At 48.2% G+C, this 20,000-nt stretch overlaps 1 protein-coding gene across 2 annotated transcripts in view; it reads right to left on the reverse strand.

Moving 5' to 3' along the window:
* LOC121271150 (collagen alpha-1(XI) chain-like) overlaps positions 1-20,000 on the reverse strand; it is a 318,218-nt gene that overhangs the window by 131,859 nt on the left and 166,359 nt on the right. For both annotated transcript variants that reach the window (XM_041176909.1, XM_041176910.1), the window contains 7 exons: positions 19,704-19,811; positions 13,469-13,522; positions 12,404-12,457; positions 11,005-11,049; positions 9,357-9,410; positions 7,255-7,299; positions 1,365-1,418 (listed from right to left, as the gene is read on the reverse strand). In XM_041176909.1, the coding sequence (XP_041032843.1) occupies positions 1,365-1,418; positions 7,255-7,299; positions 9,357-9,410; positions 11,005-11,049; positions 12,404-12,457; positions 13,469-13,522; positions 19,704-19,811 (414 nt within the window). The remainder of the gene's footprint in view (positions 1-1,364; positions 1,419-7,254; positions 7,300-9,356; positions 9,411-11,004; positions 11,050-12,403; positions 12,458-13,468; positions 13,523-19,703; positions 19,812-20,000) is intronic.

The following is a 20,000-nucleotide window of genomic DNA, read 5'->3' on the forward strand; positions in this document are numbered from 1 at the left end:
ATCTAGCTTCTACTTCAACGCACCTCTGCTGTTCACCTCAACTGCTCTTCAGAGGCAAGACAGAATGAAATTGCTCTGGGCAATTCCATTCCAATCTTTTCCTGATAATTATCTTGATCCCACTGGGCATCCCTTACTGGTTGAGGTGGAGTTGGGACATGTAACAGTAGCGAGTTCCACATTCTCACCACCCTCCGGAGGTACTGAAGCCTCTCCTGAATTTCCAGTTGAATTTATCAGTGACTATCTTGTATTTGAAGGCTCCCCGTTTTGGTCTCCCTGACAGTGGAGACATTTGCCCTGTATCGACCCCAAAGAAACCCTTTCATCATATTAAAGACCCTCTAAAAACCAGGAGGCTGAGGGGATGACCTGATAAGAGTAAAGAATCCCAGCCAAAATTCTTCCAGGACCGGTTATGGGAAATACTCAAGAGCAGCTCTGGGCAATTCCATTCCAATCCTTTCCTGATAATTATCTTGATCCCATTGGTCATCCCTTACTGGTGGAGGTGGAGTTGGGGCGTGGAACAGTTGCCAAGCTTTCGGCAATATCACAAGAGCGATGTAATTACTTGAGATATATTCAAATGTAGCTTCTTGGGTTAAGCTGAACTGCATATGGCTTCAAAGCCTCATTTATTTAGTTCAACAGTTTTAATATCTCTTAAGTTGGTCAAAATATTTGTGCCTGTCTCATTTACAGGTTTTACTTCCGTTTGTGGTTCAGTCAGGTTTCACACTGACTCTTCCAATTGGTTTGTCACCTCTCACTCTGTCTTGCCTTCGAACAGTCTGAAAGTAGACACACTTGGTCAAGCTTTTAAAAAAATGTTAGTGGCAAGAGCCCTCTCTCAAACTCTGTTTACGTTCTGTTGGTCCATTGCACTGCCACTCTCTCCCACCTACCTCAGAGCTTGTATTCCCAGCCAACCACCTCCTTTCTAGATCTCCACTGAAATTCTTCCAGAACCGGTGATAGGAAATATTCAAGAGCAACGCTGGGCAATTCTGCAGCCCCCGAACACCCACAATTCCACAGACCCCCTCCTCTTACTCTCCTCCCCTTGCTGTACATCAGCCTCCCGCACCATACCAAGAAAGGACCCAGATGACACCGAGCTCCCTCCCTGCAATATGAGTTGATCACCATCTTCCCCGATGGAGAGGGCGGGTTACCTCATCCCAAGGGCATCTCGGCACTACTCCATCCTTCACTGATGCTTCAGCAAAAGTATTAACGGATCTGGGACTGGGATCCACAGGTGGGCCCCTCTCAACCCAGAATCCAGCCGGGCTTGCAAATCTCCTCCCCTCCCTCTGCTCCGCCTCTCGAGTAAAACGAAACAAGGAAACTTGACTTACCGGAGGCCCTTTGGGTCCAGGAAACCCACTCGGCCCCTGAGGTCCTTGAGGTCCCTGAAAGAGCACAGATTACACCATCAGCTTCCGCGGAGCAGAGCGTTTCACTGCGATTCTACTCAAATCAGACCTAACAACACCTTGACTTGAAGGAACCCCACCTGACAGAGGGCAGTGAGGCTGACCACACCGAGAGCCATCAACTGGTCAGGACCACACGTCAGTCGTTTCCTGTATATCTCAGGTCAGTAAAAATTAATTTAATCCCAGAGGTTACAGAATTTGGAACGTAGGGTTAGAAATAGTGGGGCTACTGGTTCGGGAGACATGAAATCAATTGAATGGATGCGCTGGAATCTCAAACTTTGAACCCAGTTCAGGAAGGGTTAAATAAAATCAATGCCAGTTTGATCATCTTCAATCTGTGGTTTATGAACTACTTCTTATACTTGCGTAAGGAGTGCACACTAAACAAAATGAGGAATTATGGTGGAGATTTCTCAGTGTGGATAAGGCCATAATGAATAGGAGTAGGAGTAGGTTTTTTTGAGCCTGTTTCACCATTTGATGCGATCATGACTGATCTTCTACCTTAACCCCACTTTCCTACCCTATCCCCAAACCCCATTAGTGCCCAAATTTCTAGTGACCTCAACCTTGAATAGGCTCAATGACAGAGCATCCACAGCGACCTGGGGCAGATAATTCCAAAGATTCCTGAGTGAAGACAGTTCTCCTGGTCTCAGTTGTAAATGGCAATCCTTTAGCTGAGACTGAGAGGCGGAAGTGGAGATGTTCGCTGATGATTGCACAATGTTCAGCATCATTCGTGACTCCTCAGATACTGAAGCAGTCCATGCCCAAATGCAGCAAGACCTGGACAATATCCAGCCTTGGGTTGATAAGTGGCAAGTAACATTCACACCACACAAGTGCCAGGCAATGACCATCTCCAACAAGAGAGAATCCCAACCATCACTCCTTTACATTCAATGGCATTACCATCACTGAATCCCCCACTATCAACATCCTGGGGTTTAACATTGACCAGAAACTGAACTGGACTAGCCATATAAATATTGTGGCTACAAGAGCAGGTCAGAGGTTGGGAATTCTGTGGCAAGTAACTCACCTCCTGACTCCCCAAAGCCTGTCCACCATCTACAAGGCACAAGTCAGGAGTGTGATGGAATACTCCCCACTTGCCTGGATGAGTGCAGCTCCCACAACACTCAAGTAGCTCAACGCCGTCCAAGACAAAGCAGCCCCGCTTGATTAGCACCAAATCCACAAACATTCACTCCCTCCACCATCTTAAACATTACTTCAACACACCATCCTGAATTAGAAATATATCGCTGTTCCTTCACTGTCACTGGGTCAAAATCCTGGAACTCCCTCCCTAACAGCACTGTGGGTGTACCTACACCACATGGACTGCAGCGGTTCAAGAAGGCAGCTCACCCACCACCTTCTCAAGGGCAATCATGAACGGGCATAAAATACTGACCCAGCCAGCGATGCCCACATCCCGTGGGGAAAAAAAAATGACCCCTAGTTCTAGGCTCTCCTGCTGGGGGAAACAGCTCTTACATCTCAACTTATAGTTTCCATTGAAGGGGACAGACTATGTTAGAATATATCTTGTAATTTTCTGCTGGCATTCCACATCCAGACTGATTCCCGGGATGGCAGGATTGTTATATGCGGAGAGATTGGGTCGACTAGGCCGGTGTTCACTGAAGTTTAGAAGAATGAGAGGGGGTCTCTTGAAAATGTATATAATTCTGACAGGGCTGGACAGACCGGATGCAGGGATGATGTTTCCTCTGGCCGGGGGGGTCTAGAACAGGGGGTCACAGTCTCAGGATATGGGGTAGACCATTTAGGACTGAGATGAGGTGAAACGTCTTCACTCAGAGGGTGGTGAACCTGTGGAATTCACTACCACACACAGGGCTGTGGAAGCCAAGTCACTGAATATATTTAAGGAAATAGATAGATTTCTAGATCCTAGTGTCAAGGGGTATGGGGAGAGAGCGGGAGTATGGCATTAGGATAGAGGATCAGCCATGATCATATTGAACTGTGGAGCAGGCTCGAAGGGCCAAATGGCCTTCTCCTGCTCCTATTTTTCTATGATTCAATGATGGTATCTGTGTACAGTATACACACTGGACACTGTATGTACACCATATAATCTAGATGCTATTGATATATTCAATAGCAAATATTTCACATTGACATAGCCTAAAGCTCATGCCTCAGATTTTCTAATTGGCTTCAGTGTGGGATCCTAGCAGAACTTTCTCATTGGTTCAATATTTTGTAATCTTTCCTCATTACAAAAGCTTTTTCTTCCAGGTGGTTGCAATGCAGTGCTAGTTCCTTGTTGCGATCAGCAGAGCCAGTTCAACAAGGATAAAGAAGCAGAGTGACCTGGCCTGAATTATTCCTCTAAAGCTGTCCGACAGGTTGCCCTCTGTGTACCTCCCCCAACCAGCCTTTGCCCTTCCCCACTGCTTGCCCCATGGGTGTCCCAACTCATGATGTTCCTCAGTCTGTCCTTGCCCACCACAGGCTCCCCCTCCATCACTGGCCTCGAAGTCGACCACAATTTGCTTAACCACATTCTCAGCCGGAGTGCAAAGCCACGGGACGAGGAGATGGATTCCTACTGTAAAGCGGGTCTGATGTCTGCCCTGGGATAACAGCAGCTCAGCGAGGATGGAAATAAAGCGCCAAAGTCCACAGTAGGAGGATCGCTCAAACATTGAGAGAGGACATCCTCGGTTTTTCATACTCCCAACATGCACTGGGAGTTTCTGCTCAGTTAAGCAGAGGAACAACCGGGCCTGAGAAATGAGCTGTGTGTGTTCATTCTGAGGGAGTGAGCTGCTGCCGTGTATCAGTAGCTCACAACACAGGGCAATATAGTTATCCTCTGCTTCAAGGTAACTCGCCAGTAAAGTTAAACATAGTTTGTGTTCCTGGGTTTCTGATGCTTTGCACATATTCCTGTACATTGTTGGAGCCTCTGTCAGGTCTGTACTGGAGACCATTCAGTTCCTTGAATCTGTACCAGTGCTAGCCCCTCCAAGATAACTCAAGCTAAATGGCAATATTTTGCTAATGTTTTAAAGTGACTTTACATCAGTATTTCAGTTAGCTTGCAGACTAAGTGACCTCAGCCACAGTCTGTCTAATTAGTGGCAAGTGATAAGGGGCCATCTCTTAATGCTCGTGCTCAAACCAGTACATCACAATACACAGGACACCGTAAATGGGAGGATAGATATATGTACGAAGATATGAAATAGGAGTAGGAAGAGGCCATTCAGCCCCTCGAGCCTGCTCCGCCATTCAATAAGATCATGGCTGATCTGTTTGTGTTTCGAATTCCACATTCCCATCTGCCCCTGATAATCTCTGATACCCTCGCCTAATAAGAATCTATCTACCTCTGCCTTAAAAATATTCAGTGATCCCGCTTCCACCACCTTCTGAGGCAGAGAGTTCCAAAGTGGCACAACCCTCGGAGAGAAAAAAATTCTCCTCATCTCTGTCCTAAAAGGCTGACCCTTAATGTTAAAAGAGTGCCCCCTAGTCTTGGACTCACCCACAAGAGGAAACATCCTTTCCACATCCTCCTTGTCAAGATTGTTCAGGATCTTATATACTTCAATCAAATCACCCCTCACTCTTCTAAACTCCAGTGGGAACATAAGACAACCCGCTCATTCCAGGTATCAATCTAGTAAACCTCCTCTGAACCGCATCAGAGGCACTTACACCCTTCCTTAAATAAGGAGACCAAAACTGCACCCAGTATTCGAGGTGCGGTCTCACCAATGCCCTGTCCCAATGATTTTCCTCCAGGGTTTGCAAACAGCTGCGTCCTGGAGATTGATCTTTAATTCCTGGAGACTCCAGGCCAATCCTGGAGGGTTGGCAACTCTAGTTGCAGAGTATCTGCGAAGGAGGCGGAGCCAAGGCTTGGGACACATTTGGCCAATTGCCACCACTGCACGCGCCAGTCCTGCTAGGCTGCAGGTTCACTCTGTCGCCCTTGCAGCAGACGGCACAACTCTGCGCTTGGTGGTGCTGCTGATACAAACCCTGTGACCACAGCTCCGCAGCCTTGTCGCTAAATAGGTTTCTCTGGAGGCAGCAGGAGTGGTCAGTTGCTGTCTTTACAACAGTAGCCAATCGGGGCAAGCTGGGTGTTGGTCACCTATAATGGCTTCCTTCCCTGCCTTGCATCTGAAAACGTGACATATTATGATTGGCACGAGTTTGAAGAAAACATTTGGCATTGTACAAAAATATGATTTTCTTTTCACAAGCAGTAAACTGACCTTAGGAGCTGCAAATGAGGGAGTCCCCAGTGCTTCCTGATCAACCACCTCCCACATGAAGTATTCAATCAGTTGTATAGCGATTGCTTTTAATTACATGCGGGATGAGGGCTTTAAATGGAGCTTCACTTGAGCACATCTCCTAAGAGGAGATGGTGGCAAAGTGGTAATGTCACCAGACTAGTAAACCCGAGGCCCAGGTTAATGTGCTGGGGCCATGGCCGTGGGTTTAAATCCCACCCCGTCAGCTGGTGTAATTCAGATTCAATTAAATAAGTTTGGAATTCAAAGCGAATCTCAGGAGTGGTGACCAGGTTGTTGTAAAAAACCCTTCAGGTTCGCTAATGGTCTGGTCTGGCCCACGTGTGACTCCAGACCCACAGCAATGTGGTTGAATCTTAACTGCCCCCTGAAATGGCACTCAGTTCAAGGGCAATTAGGGATGGGCAACAAATGTTGGCCTTGCCAGCAATACCCACATCCCATAAAAGAATAAATTTAAAAAAAAGAAACACAAACTGTGGTTGAGTTAGGTGACGTATGCTTGCAATGTTTCAACATGCAAATAAATGTTAGACTGCGTGAAGATTGGCTCTTCATTCATCCTTCACTAACTGGCTTTCCAGGACACAACATTTGTTTCCAACTGATCAATCTCATCCTGTTGGCTGTATTGCATGAGTGCAAAAGTACAGTAAACATTTTTTCCAGAGTTATGCATGCCCATTTGCTACTTAATGGCTACCAATGGGATAGATAATTTATTGTATGCAAGAACTTGGATCTTAACACTTGACCACTTAATCACAAGGACTTCTCCACATGTTCAATTCCCCCTCGTGTCCTGACTTGAGGAAGTGCCGTTGGAATTGCACAGGTTTTACAGCACATTCGGTCCAGCCAGTCCATGTCAGTGTTTAGGCTTCACATGAGCTTCTTCCCATTCCTCTTCATCTAACCCCTACCACCATATACTTCTACTCCTTTCTCCCTCATGTGTTTATCTAGCTTCTCCTGAAGATCGTCAATGTTACTCATCTCAACCACTCCTTATTGGTAGGGAGTCCCACATTCTCACCACTTTCTGGGTAAAGACGTTTCTCCTGAATTCCCGATTGGATTTATTAGTGACTATCCTATATTGATGGCTCCTAGCTCTGGTCTCCATTCCAAGTGGGAAACATCGTCTTTACACCTACCCCATCAAACTCTTTCATAACTTCAAAGACCTTATCAGGTCGCCACCCACCCCCACCCCCCCACCAACCCCCCACCCCCCCCCCACCAACCCCCCACCCCCCCCACCCCCTCGGCTTTCTCTTTTCCAGAGAAATGAGCCCCAGTCTGTTCAATCTTTCCTGCCGGTTCTAACCACGCTCTATGAATTCTTGTTCATCTTTCTCGCACCCCCTCCGGTGCCTCGATATCCTTTTTATGATGCGCAGACCAGAAACGTGCACAGGGTTCCAACTGCTCCTCGGCGCGTGAACAGTTTGGTGCTTTTATTTTTGTTGTTTTTACAGTGGGAGTTTTACCTTTTCTCCTGGAATGCCCTGTGGACCATCACTGCCAGCATTTCCCTGCAGAAAAGCAAAAGGTAGGAAAAGATCGTCACCAGGGAGAGAGGGATAAAAAAAAAAACATCGGACTTGGCCGTGGGCTGGAGAGGCTGCGTTCGCTGCCAATGCAGTGCATGCGCAGTTGCATGCGCGGTTGCATGCATGCCTGCCAGCTTTATAGGGGCCAGTGTGCAGCAGGGCACATGTGCTGTCATTACTGGCCCTGGAATTGCAAACATTACAGTGCTGGCACCATCAATTGAACACTTCTAACAATGCCCTCTGTTCACAGCTCACACCCACCCCACCCCCACTCCCCACCCACCTCCCCACCCTCCCCACCCAACTCACAGGCAGCGCTGCGGAGAGAGCAAGTGGTAAACGGGACCCACTCCGTCCGTCCAGCCTCACCCTCCAACCCTCGATCAAAACGGCTCAGCGCGTCGCTGTCGCTGTAGAAATGTATCAAGAAAGGTGAAAGAGCGAAGGAAATGGCCGGGGAGGGGAGGCAGAGAAAGCAGGAGAGACGGGGACAGGGAAACGGTCGCTCCCCAGCTGCCGGCCCAGGAAGTGTGGGACTGCTCGAGATTTCAGACCAGCCGTTTTACTGGTTCAGAGCGATGGTCCGGCCTGGTTGCGTTTTCTTTTCGTGGTCCAACTCGTTTTGGGGATAACTGGGCAACGAAATAAGATTCATTATTATAAGTCGGAAGACTGCCAGGGGGAAGCTGCCGTCGCTTATGAGGGTGGATTTGCGTCACCTGCAAATGATGTCGTCGGCGACTGCACATGTGCAGAAGCACTGTCGGCGGCCATCTTGTGTCGGCGGCCATCTCGCGTTGGCGGCCAACTTGCGTCGCTTGGCCATCTTGTGTCGGCGGCCATCTCGCGTCAGCGGCCATCTCGCGTCGGCAGGCATTACCTTGGGGCTGGAGGATAGGGATCAGGCCTCCCCCCCACCCCTCCCACACACAGCCCTGAACAACAACCAACTGACTGACTAGAACAGGTCGGCATCAAGGCGGGGGAAATCACTACCGAGGGGGATCAAGTGCGGAAAGCGCAGGTCACAACCAGGGGAGGGAACAAGAGGGAAAGTCATGTTCAGGCACTTTTGGAAATTCCAACAGTTGGCCTCAGAATGTCAGCAACGGCACCTCCACAATGCGGCTGATCTATCAGGTGAACATCCGTAGAGTGGAGAGAATCAGGAACCAGGGTTGATGACCGTTCGTGCGGTATTAATGTACAGTTAGGAAATTGCGCAATTGCAACCCCTACCCCACCCACCCCCTCCCCACTCCTCCCCCAATCAGAGAGCCATCATTCCCACATCACCAAAACACATGATGGTTTCTAGAATTCATTGCCAAAAAACAATTTTTTATAAAACAATCTTAATTGATGGTGCCAATACTTGTATTGTGAATACGCAATCCTTCCCTGTTAATCAACCATGTGGCCAAACCCTAGTCATTATGGAAGAACAATGGAGGGTTAAATCAGTGCTCTGTTGGAATATTCAAATTAATCTATCTCAAAAACGATTCATTTAACATGGATTCCCATTTACTCCTTCAGCTACACCTTCCATACCTGCAACCTCTACCAACTTGAAGGACAAGGGCACTTGGGAACACCACCACCTGGAAGTTCCCCTCCGAGCCACTCACCACCCTGACTTGGAAATATATCGGCCATTCCTTCACTGTCGCTGGGTCAGAATCCTGGACGTCCCTCCCGAACAGCACTGTGGGTGTTACCTACACCGCATGGGACTGCAGCGGTTCAAGAAGGCAGCTCACCCACCACCTTCTCAAGGGCAATTAGGGATGGCCAATAAATGCTGGGCCCAGCAGCGATGTCCAAACCCCATGAAAAGAAAAGACCCTCAGTTCTCCAGTTCAGGGGAGCAGCAGGAGAGGGGTGAATGTAAACCATTGATGTACTGAGAGTTCAGCCCATCACTTCCATGTAAACAGAAGCAAAGGCTTACCAAGGTATACTTTATATATATTTTGGAATGCTTACCAATATATGGTTGAGTGTCCATTTCATTAACCAGATAAATAACTTACCTTTGGGCCTGGTTTGCCTGGGGCTCCTCTGTGCCCTCTCTCACCCCGCTCCCCCTAACAATATAAAACAGAAGATTGTGAATTGTGCTTCATTCTGCTTTTTCTCAGTTTCCCTTTTGTTTAATCTCTTTCCTCCTCCTCCTCCTCCTCTTCCCCCCCCCCAAGAAGCAGTGCGGTACCATTGTCTCCCTGGTAAATCACACAACAGCTCCTTGGGGTGCAGATTTGAACATCATAGTCCAGTCCAGTCCCATATAATACATCCCCCTTATTTAATTTAATGAAGACGACTTAGACGCTGCAGCTCAGTGGGTTACACCATTGCCCTGAGTCTAAAGGCTGTGGGTTCAATATCCTGGGGGCTCCCATTGACTAGAAACTGAACTGGACCAGCCATATAAATACTGTGGCAACAGGTCAGAGGTTAGGAATCTTGCAACGAGGAACTCACCTCCTGACTCCCCAAAGTCTGTCCCCCATCTACAAGGCACAAGTCAGAAGTCAGGAGTGTGATGGAATACTCCCCACTTGCCTGGATGAGTGCAGCTCCCACAACACTCAAGAAGCTCGACACCATCCAGGATAAAGCAGCCCAGTTGATTGGTACCCCATCCACAAACATTCATTCCCTCCACCACCAATGCACAGTGGCAGCAGTGTGTGTACCATCTACAAGATGCACTGCTGGAACTCACCAAGGCTCCTTAGACAGCACTGTCAGAGTTGCATCTTTTAGATGAGATGTTAAGCTAAGACCCCATCTGTCCTCTCAGGTGTACAGAAAAAATCCCTCAGCACTTTCTAAGATGAGCAGGAGAGTTCACCCTGAAGTCCTGGCCAACATTATCTCACAAGCACACCTAAAGCACATGAGCTGATCATTGTCACATTGCTCTCTGTGGGAGCTTGCTGTGTGCAAATTGGCTGTTGTGTTTCCTGTGTTACAACAGTGATCTTGCTTCCAAAAGTATTTCATTGGCTGTAAGGTACTTTGGGAGATCAGCTTGGTTCTTATAGCAGCTTTAACACAGAAACATGCAAAGATCTTCACAGAAGTGTGGGAAAAACACAGACTGGGCAGGAAGTGCAAGTATCACAGTGAATTTTTGTGTGTAATATAGAAATATATAGGGAGGGATACAGAGACTTACAGAGATAGAAAAAGAGAGCGAGTTCAAAAGGTAGTGCGATAGTGAGAAGAAGAGGAGAAAGGGAGAGAGAATGAGAGAGAACGACGGGTGGAGAGAGAGAAAAGGGGGAGACCCCCCCGAAAGAGAGAGGGAGAGCGAGAAAGAGAGAGAGAGAGAGAAAGAAAGGGAGTGTGAGCAAGGTAGAGAGAAAGGGGGAATGAGAGAGAGAGAGAGATGGAGAAAGGGGGAGCGAGAGAGAGAGAGAGAGATGGAGAAAGGGGGAGCGAGAGAGAGAGAAAGGGGGCGAGAGAGAGAGAAAGGGGGAGTGAGAGAGAAAAAGATCGAGAGTGAGTGAAAGAGTGAGCGAACGAAAGTAGAGAGAGGGAGAGAGAGAAAAAGGGAGAGAGAGAAATAGATATAGAAGACCCATGAGGTATTATTCTGATTTGAGTGTGGTCTTTCAAAATCACCCCATTTATAATAACAGTTCATTTTTTTAATTAACAGGAGGCACTCACCGTGGGTCCTCGCTGTCCACGGACTCCAGGGGGCCCTGCTCTGCCCTGTTAGGGAATTGAAAGAAAAGCTTTATTATCAAGTTGAGATAGGTAGATCAATCCAAGCCAGAGGAACATTTGCCTCAACAATCCACAGCTCCTGTGCGCTGCAACAGAAACAAGCAATATGAACTGTTACAGGTGTTGGCATTTTACCATCTCTACCAGCAGCACTTGACTGTGTAAACGTACTGTCTGCATGCAGTGTGTCCACACCTCTCAACCAGGGAACGCATCACACTCCTGGTGGCTTCCAGCCTGCAGGAAACTCCTCCGGATCCTGACCTTCTCCCCTAAAAATGGCCCCCCCTCACTCAATGGGCGGGATTTTACCTTCCCGGTGCAGTCAACAGGGTTTATAATGTCCCGCCGCATTTTACCACCCTGTCCCCGCCGAAACAGGGGCCATAAAATTCTGCCCCCCCCCCTTGTGTCAATCTCAGTTCCTGAGCTCCTCCCAGATAGTTCCCAAGAAAATATATCCCCCATTATTGTTGCATTGTCGATTTCCTTTCACTTGGAATGTTGAAGGGGCCAATCCATGCACCAAGCCCTCTGTAACGTTCAGGCTTGAGAAGCCCCAATTCCCAAGACTCTCTCAGGTGTGGAGTGCTTGAACAATTGGCGGCTTGAGGCAGGGGCTTTTGCATTAATATTTGGCCACTATTTTTCTTTCTCTTCTCCATTCTGTGTGTACAGGTCAAGTTCAAGGATGTTAGCGTTGGGCTTAAGGCTACTTGAATGGCATTGTCAGCAGTCAGTATTCTCAGGTCAGATATTACACAGGCAGAGTGACATTTGCCACTCTGCCATATCTTCTATAGCCCACTCATGACTGAGTTGACGTGAGAAGGTTTTATTCCCATTTTATGGCCAAACAAGGACAGTGCCGGCAGATTAACATCCTCGGTCCTCATTTTCATATAACTGCTCTCCGCCATTCTACTGCTGCCTGGGAGAATGGCGGTGAGCTGCCTTCTTGATAACTGAGTCACTTGCTTGGCCATTGCTGTGGGTCTGGAGCCACATGGTGGCCACGTTAATGTCCCATCAATTACATTCTTAAAGTTTGTTAATGTTAATTACATTGTTACGCTTAAAAGAAACAGGTGATGACTATTATCTGTCTCTGAGCACATGTAAATAGGGGACAGCTGGGACACTGGGTTGAGCGGAAGGGCAACTGCGAGACTGAACAACTCAATAATCTTTCTTAATAAAGAAAAGCTGTGCCTTGGTTTTGGCTTCACAGGCCAGACCGGGCAAGGATGGCAGATTTCTTGCCATAAAGGGCATTAATGAGCTAGATGTCTTCAGAGGGGAACAGTCAGATGCTGATGATGTAAAGAGACACACATACCCTTCTGCCCTTTTCTCCGTTCAGCCCTGGAGGTCCTGCGAAACTCGTTGAACCCTGATCAAAAAGATAGAGGATTCAGTGGGTGTTAGGACAGCAATGACACAACTAAATCTTCCCTTCCTTACTACTTCATAATGAGGAAAGCACAGAGTGAGGGGAGACTATATGATCAGCAAGCCTTGTGGTTTTCATCGATAGCATGTGTAAACCTGCCATAGGACCAAAGAGGTAAACAGCACAGGAGGAGGCCATTCAGCCCATTGTCCCTGTGCTGGCACTTTCCCAAAACTATCCTCATTGATCTCTACCTCACAGCCCTGCACCTGTCCTGGTTTCAAATATTTTAACACAGTTTAACCAGGTCTCCCTTTTAAGACAGAGATGAGGAATTGTCTTCCCCCAGAGAGCAGTGGAGGCCGGGTCATTGTATATATTCAAGGCTGAGTCAGAGAGATTTTGACAGTCAGGGGTTTATAGGGGGCAGCAGGAAAGTGGAGACGAGACACAATCAGATCAGTCATGATCCTACCACATGGTGGAGGAGGCTCAAAGGGCTGAATGGCCTACTCCTGCTCCTAGGTCCTATGCCCCTATTTAACCTGCTTTCTCTTGCCATCTCGAGAAGGAGGTGGTGAGCCGCCTTCTTGAGAACCGAATGGCTTTCGAGGCCAGAGTCAACCACATTGCTGTGGGTCTGGAGGCACGTGTTGGCCAGCGCAAGTAGGACCGTTCCTTCCCTAATGAGCATTAATGAACCGTGTGGGTCTTTACAGCAATCCAGTTCTTTTGATGGTCAGCACTTACGGAGACTAGCTTTTTGTCCCAATTAGGGATGGACAACAAACGCTGGTATTGCCAGTGGCATGCACATCCTGAGAACAAATTAAAAATCTAAGGTTGGTATGATTTCAGTTTGGGTTCGAGATGAACCAATCTTTCTCTTAAGCTCCTGGAAAACAAACTGACGCTGCTTTTCTACATTTTATCCTTACAAGTTAACTCAAGAAAGTGACATAACAAACATCTGTGCTTTGAACTTTAACCCCCGCTCCCCCCACCACTCACCTTTGGACCCTTTCTTCCTGGGTACCCAGGCAGGCCAGGAACACCTAGATTTCCCTATTATTCAGAAAAGAGAAAAAAAAAATCAAGATGAGTATAAAATCCATACTGAAGATTGTTAAAATGATGAAAGCACTTCCAAGTATCACTTCATTTGGCAAAATGGCATGGAATCGTTTGACCAACTGTTGCCAGTATCCTCAAATCACTGGGCCTACATTGGTTTCTGGTCTGGAAACTCATCTAATTTTAAAATTCTCATCCTTGCTTTCAATTCTCTCCACGGCCAACTCTTTCCATCTCTGTCACTTCCTGCAGCCGACAGCCCCTGGAGATTTTTGTGTTCCTCCAATTCTGACCTTCTACACGCCCCCCAATTTTCGTCGCTTGCGCCTTTGGGAACCAGGTCTTCAAATGTCAAGGCCCTCAGCTCTGGAATTCCATCCCTAGGCCTCACCAATTCCCTCTCCTCCTTCAAGAAGCTCCTTTAAAAACTACCTGTTCAGACTAAGCTTCCGTTCACCAGACTGGGAAATTACATCGCCTCCTGCCCGCTTCCCTGTGTGCCTGCCAGCTGTTGACATAGGGGTGGGGGAGGTGATGGCACAGTGGTATTATCGCTATCCAGGGTAATGCTCTGGGGACCCGGGTTCGAATCCCACCATGGTGAAATTTGAATTCAATAAAAATCTGGAATTAAAAGTCTGATGATGGTCATAAAATCATTGCCGATTGTCATAAAAACCCATCCTAGTTCACTAAGGAAGCCTACATGTGACTCCAGACCCACATCAATGCAGTTGACTCTTAAATGCCCTCTCAACCAGGGCAAGCCAGGATGGGAAACAAATGCTGGCCTGGCTGGCGACGCCCACATCCTGTGGATTCAAAAAAAAAGTCAGCCAATAATGGCTGCTCCGGTACCCACAATTCCATACACCACAGAAAGTGCTCCATCTACCACCTGGCTACCACCAGAGGGTGAAGGCGGCTGGTTCTTGATGAGAGTCTGGCTGGAGAAGGGTGAAGAGAGAAAATGTCCTGAAGATTTTTCTCCCAGGGTATCTGATGGATTAATCGGGGGCAACTCCAAAACTTTCCAAGGGAATGGTAACCCTAAATTGGATGGATGGACGTAACTGCTTTTCCATCGACACATCTCTGTGCTGAGTTTTCAGACCATGGGACTTGGACCAATACAGTGTACCCGAGAGTTGTGAGGGGAGAGGAGTTCTTTAAACACAACGTGTGTTTTAGAAATTCATTCATTGTGGGTGTCGCTGGCTGGGCCAGCATTTATCGCTCATCCCTAATTGAGATGGTAGTGGTGAGCTGAGTGTCTTGCTCAGCCATTTCAGAAGGCATTCAAGAGTCAACCACAACGTTGTGGGTCTGGAGTCACATGCGGGCCAGACCAGGTAAGAATGGCAGATTTCCTTCCCTAAAAACCAGATGGGTTTCTACAACAATCGACAATTAAACATTTGACTTTTAATTCCAGGCTTTTTTTTTATTAAATTCAAGTTTCACCATCTGCTGTGGTGGGATTTGAACCCAGTTCCTCAGAGAATTACCCTGGGTGTCTGGATTACTAGTCCAGTGACAATACCACTACGCCACCATTGATGCAGCAACTTGCGGGTCTCAGGAGTAAAGGCAGTGGGGTGGGGTGGGGAAGGGAATGGAGGGAGAGCTTAGTGTTCATTCACTTAATGAACAACATGTAACTGTGGAAGCCCCCCATAATTTAACACTGGCTGTAAAACTTAAAGCAAAGGCTTGAAGCTAATATAATTCATTGCGTTTGTCTTGGAGTTCAGCTGCTTCACTGAAGGCATTTAATTCACAGTTAGCAACCTCTGCCTTCAAATAAAAGCTCCATCGGCTCTGTGACACATCATGATTGACGCCCAAGGTTCAGAATCCAAACACCAATCAGCCAAGCTCCTGTAATAAACCAAACCCTTTCAATCTTCTACTGGGCTGCCTTGGAATATCACAGCTGAAAAGCAATCAGCCCAATCTGTCAAGGGAAAGCTGTGTGGCGTTGTTAGGCTTATGGGTGCTAGAAGGCAACCCAACACACAGCTCCATTCAACAGACGCAACTGTCATCAATCATCTCCACTTCCCCCGATAATTCTTTGTCCCTTGATGGTGACTGCATTCTATTCAATTGCCTGCTTTTATTTTTAAATGCCTCAATTTAAAAATTCTCATCCATGTTTTAAAGTTCCATCGCCTCATCCCCTCCCTATCTCTATAACCTCCTCCAGCCCTAAAACCCCTCCGCTAATTCTGGCCTACATCTCCGAGTTTATTGCTCCACTGTTGCTGGACGTGCCTTCAATTACCTGGGCCTCAAGTTCTGGAATTCCCTCCCTAAGCCTCTCTCCTCTTCCATCCCTCTCTCCCTAAACCTCTCCACGCTTCCATCCCTCTCTCCCTAAACCTCTCTCCTCTTCCATCCCTCTCTCTCTAAACCACTCCACACTTCCATCTTTCTCTCCCTAAACCTCTCCACATTTCCATCCCTCTCTCCCTAAACCTCTCCACACTTCCATCCCTCTCTCTCTAAACCTCTCTCCTCTTCCATCCCTCTCTCCATAAACCTCTCTCCTCTTCCATCCCTCTCTCCCTAAACCTCTCTCCTCTTCCATCCCTCTCTCCATAAACCTCTCTCCTCTTCCATCCCTCTCTCCATAAACCTCTCTCCTCTTCCATCCCTCTCTCTCTAAACCTCTCTCCTCTTCCATCCCTCTCTCCATAAACCTCTCTCCTCTTCCATCTTTCTCTCCCTAAACCTCTCCACACTTCCATCCCTCTCTCTCTCTAAACCTCTCCACTCTTCTATCCCTCTCTCTCTCTAAACCTCTCTCCTCTTCCATCCCTCTCTCTCTCTAAACCTTCCACTCTTCCATCCCTCTCTAAACCTCTCCACTCTTCCATCTTCTCTCTAAACCTCTCTCCTCTTCCATCCCTCTCTCTCTCTAAACCTCTCTACTCTTCCATCCCTCTCTCTCTCTAAACCTCTCTACTCTTCCATCCCTCTCTCCTCTTCCATCCCTCTCTCCCTAAACCTCTCCACACTTCCATCCCTCTCTCCCTAAACCACTCCACACTTCCATCCCTCTCTCCCTAAACCTCTCCACATTTCCATCCCTCTCTCCCTAAACCTCTCTCCTCTTCCATCCCTCTCTCTCTCTAAACCTCTCCACTCTTCTATCCCTCTCTCCCTAAACCTCTCCACTCTTCCATCGCTCTCTCTCTAAACCTCCCCACTCTTCCATCCCTCTCTCTCCCTAAACCTCTCCACACTTCCATCCCTCTCTCCTTAAACCACTCCACACTTCCATCCCTCTCTCCCTAAACCTCTCCACATTTCCATCCCTCTCTCCCTAAACCTCTCCACTCTTCCATCCCTCTCTCCCTAAACCTCTCTCCTCTTCCGTCCCTCTCTCTAAACCTCTCCACTCTTCCATCCCTCTCTAAACCTCTCCACTCTTCCATCTTGTCTCTAAACCTCTCTCCTCTTCCATCCCTCTCTCCCTAAACCTCTCCACACTTCCATCCCTCTCTCCCTAAACCTCTCTCCTCTTCCATCCCTCTCTCCCTAAACCTCTCCACACTTCCATCCCTCTCTCCCTAAACTTCTCTCCTCTTCCATCCCTCTCTCCATAAACCTCTCCACTCTTCCATCCCTCTCTAAACCTCTCCACTCTTCCATCTTGTCTCTAAACCTCTCTCCTCTTCCATCCCTCTCTCCCTAAACCTCTCTCCTCTTCCATCCCTCTCTCCCTAAACCTCTCCACACTTCCATCCCTCTCTCCCTAAACCTCTCTCCTCTTCCATCCCTCTCTCCCTAAACCTCTCTCCTCTTCCATCCCTCTCTCCCTAAACCTCTCCACTCTTCTATCCCTCTCTCCCTAAACCTCTGTCCTCTTCCATCCCTCTCTCTCTAAACCTCTCCACTCTTCCATCCCTCTCTCTCTAAACCTCTCTCCTCTTCCATCCCTCTCTCCCTAAACCTCTCCACACTTCCATCCCTCTCTCCATAAACCTCTCTCCTCTTCCATCCCTCTCTCTAAACCTTCCACTCTTCCTTCCCTCTCCTTCTTTAAGTCAGACCTCATAACCTACCTCCATGACCAAGCGTTTGGCCATCTGTCCTTTTCCTATTGGCTGACTGTCAAATTCTGACTGATGACGCTCTTGTGAAGCACCTTGGGATGTTTAAGTGTGTTACAAGGTAGCTATATAAATGCAAGGATGGCCTACTTTACCAGGCCTCTCACACAGAATACAGGTGCATGCAACATTGAGTCTTGGTCAGGCAATCTTCCTTAACTCGACTTTCCAACAAGTTACATTATAACCTGGGAAAACTCAGCAGGTCTGGCAGCATCGGCGGAGAAGAAAAGAGTTGACGTTTCGAGTCCTCATGACCCTTCGACAGAACAAGTTCTGTCGAAGGGTCATGAGGACTCGAAACGTCAACTCTTTTCTTCTCCGCCGATGCTGCCAGACCTGCTGAGTTTTTCCAGGTAATTCTGTTTTTGTTTTGGATTTCCAGCATCCGCAGTTTTTTTTGTTTTTATTACATTATAACCTGCCTGGTCCTCCTCTGTACTGATAAGCTAGCTACTGTCTTTCCTTTCTAATGGCTCCTTCACTTTACACCTTCAATCACTAGCTCCGATGGTCCAGGCCTCCCCCAGCCAGAGGCGAAGGGCTGGCTTTTTGGCCCCTGTTAGAGAGGGAGGGGTGGGTGGAGGTGGGTGCATGAGGAATTTTACGCCTCTGGTCGGTGTACTGGTTCGCAGGCTCTATCCCTGGCCAGGGCCATTTACCCCGGAGACAGGCAACTGAGTGACCCACTTGTGAGTGGCAGGTAACCAGTGTAGCTCGTTAATGGGCATTTAAGGCCAATTGTTGGAGGATGACTGAGTCGGTCCCATTTGAGGAGCATAGTGGGGTCCAGAAAATCCTGCCCCAAGTGTAGGTAAAGCCAGGGTTTTGACAGCCACGGTGGTCCTATGCCATTGGGCCCTTGTCCAGTCAACTTTAGACCTTTAATTAACTTTCAAACCTTCCAAACCTACGACCTCTACCATCTAGAAGGACAAGGGCAGCAGACACATGGGAACACCACATCCTGGAAGTTCCCCTCCAAGTCACTCACCATCCTGACTTGGAAATATATCGGCCGTTCCTTCACTGTCACTGGGTCAAAATCCTGGAACTCCCTCCCTAACAGCGCCGTGGGTGTACCTACACCACCTCCCAGAAGGAAAAAACAGTTCGGACCAGTACTCTTATTTCCCCAGTTTTTACTGTTTTTTTTCCTTCTGGGCTGGTCTGCAATGGTACAAGAAGGCAGCTCACTGCCATCTTCTCAAGGGCAATTAGGGATGGGCAATAAATGCTGGGCCCAGCCAGCGATGCCCAAAGAACAAATAAATAACTGTGCCAGAGCAATGCCACTTTGTCATGTAACCACCCCCCACCCCCCTCCACCCCTGAACTGCCAATGTCATTGTGTTTAGACATATCAGGCAGGTGACCCCATTGCAACGAGGTCATGTTACTGCACAGACGCTTTTGCTACAGGAACATCCGTGAACCCCACTGGTCAGAGACTCCCAGTCCGACGATAGAAACGTGCATGATTGGGACTGCATTGGTCTTACGTAGCGTCTAAAACACAGAAATAAACCATTCTGCACAACAGGTGGCAAGCTGGTGTTTACGCTCCACACAACGCCCCTTCTACTTCATACCCCACACCCCCTTCTCATCCACATCGGCCAGCTCTCGCAAACGGAGCCGCGCCAATGTTCAGTGGCAAGGCTGGAATAAAAGTGGCGCCGACCCTCAGGGTAAAACCAGGCTCCTGCACAAAAACCTCCGGAAGAGGGAGAAAAGTTGGCAACGGTTTCATTTAAACTCTTCTGAGTTGTAACGTGAGCTGAACTGTGGCTACGAGGGCAATGTTTGCACCGCAACGTTGTTGGTAACAACCTAATTCTCCTCTCGAGGTCTCTGCCTTCTTACCTACCTTCAGATCAGGCTGCCTGCTAAGTCCTTGTGCACTGAAATATTAGCAACAGATCGATGCAGTTGTGACAAATCTAGACTGAGGGGGCTGACGGCGGTTGGGGCGGGCGGGGGGTAGGTGCAATGCAGGAGGAACCCAAAACCAAGGCAAGAAGCCCAAAGGGCAAGAAGCACAATCTGACCTTTTCGCCGGGTTGACCATTGGGACCGGGCTCTCCAATCGGACCCAACTGACCCTTGAATCCTTCTGAGCCATCTTCACCTCGCAGGCCCAATAACCCAGCTTCACCCTGTGGACAAAGGAAAAAGACCAATCAGCTTTCACATCAGCACATTGACATCAGCCACAAGGACTTCGCACCCGCTGCTGTGCAGTGCCCTCGCCACAAGGGGGCTGTATAGCTCCTCCGTAACCATTCAGCAAGGAGGTTGCTGGGCACAAAGGCAGGTTTGCATTTGCGTAGCACCTTTGGCGACCA

Source organism: Carcharodon carcharias, chromosome 30 (assembly GCF_017639515.1).
Source record: "Carcharodon carcharias isolate sCarCar2 chromosome 30, sCarCar2.pri, whole genome shotgun sequence".
NCBI lineage: Eukaryota > Metazoa > Chordata > Chondrichthyes > Lamniformes > Lamnidae > Carcharodon > Carcharodon carcharias.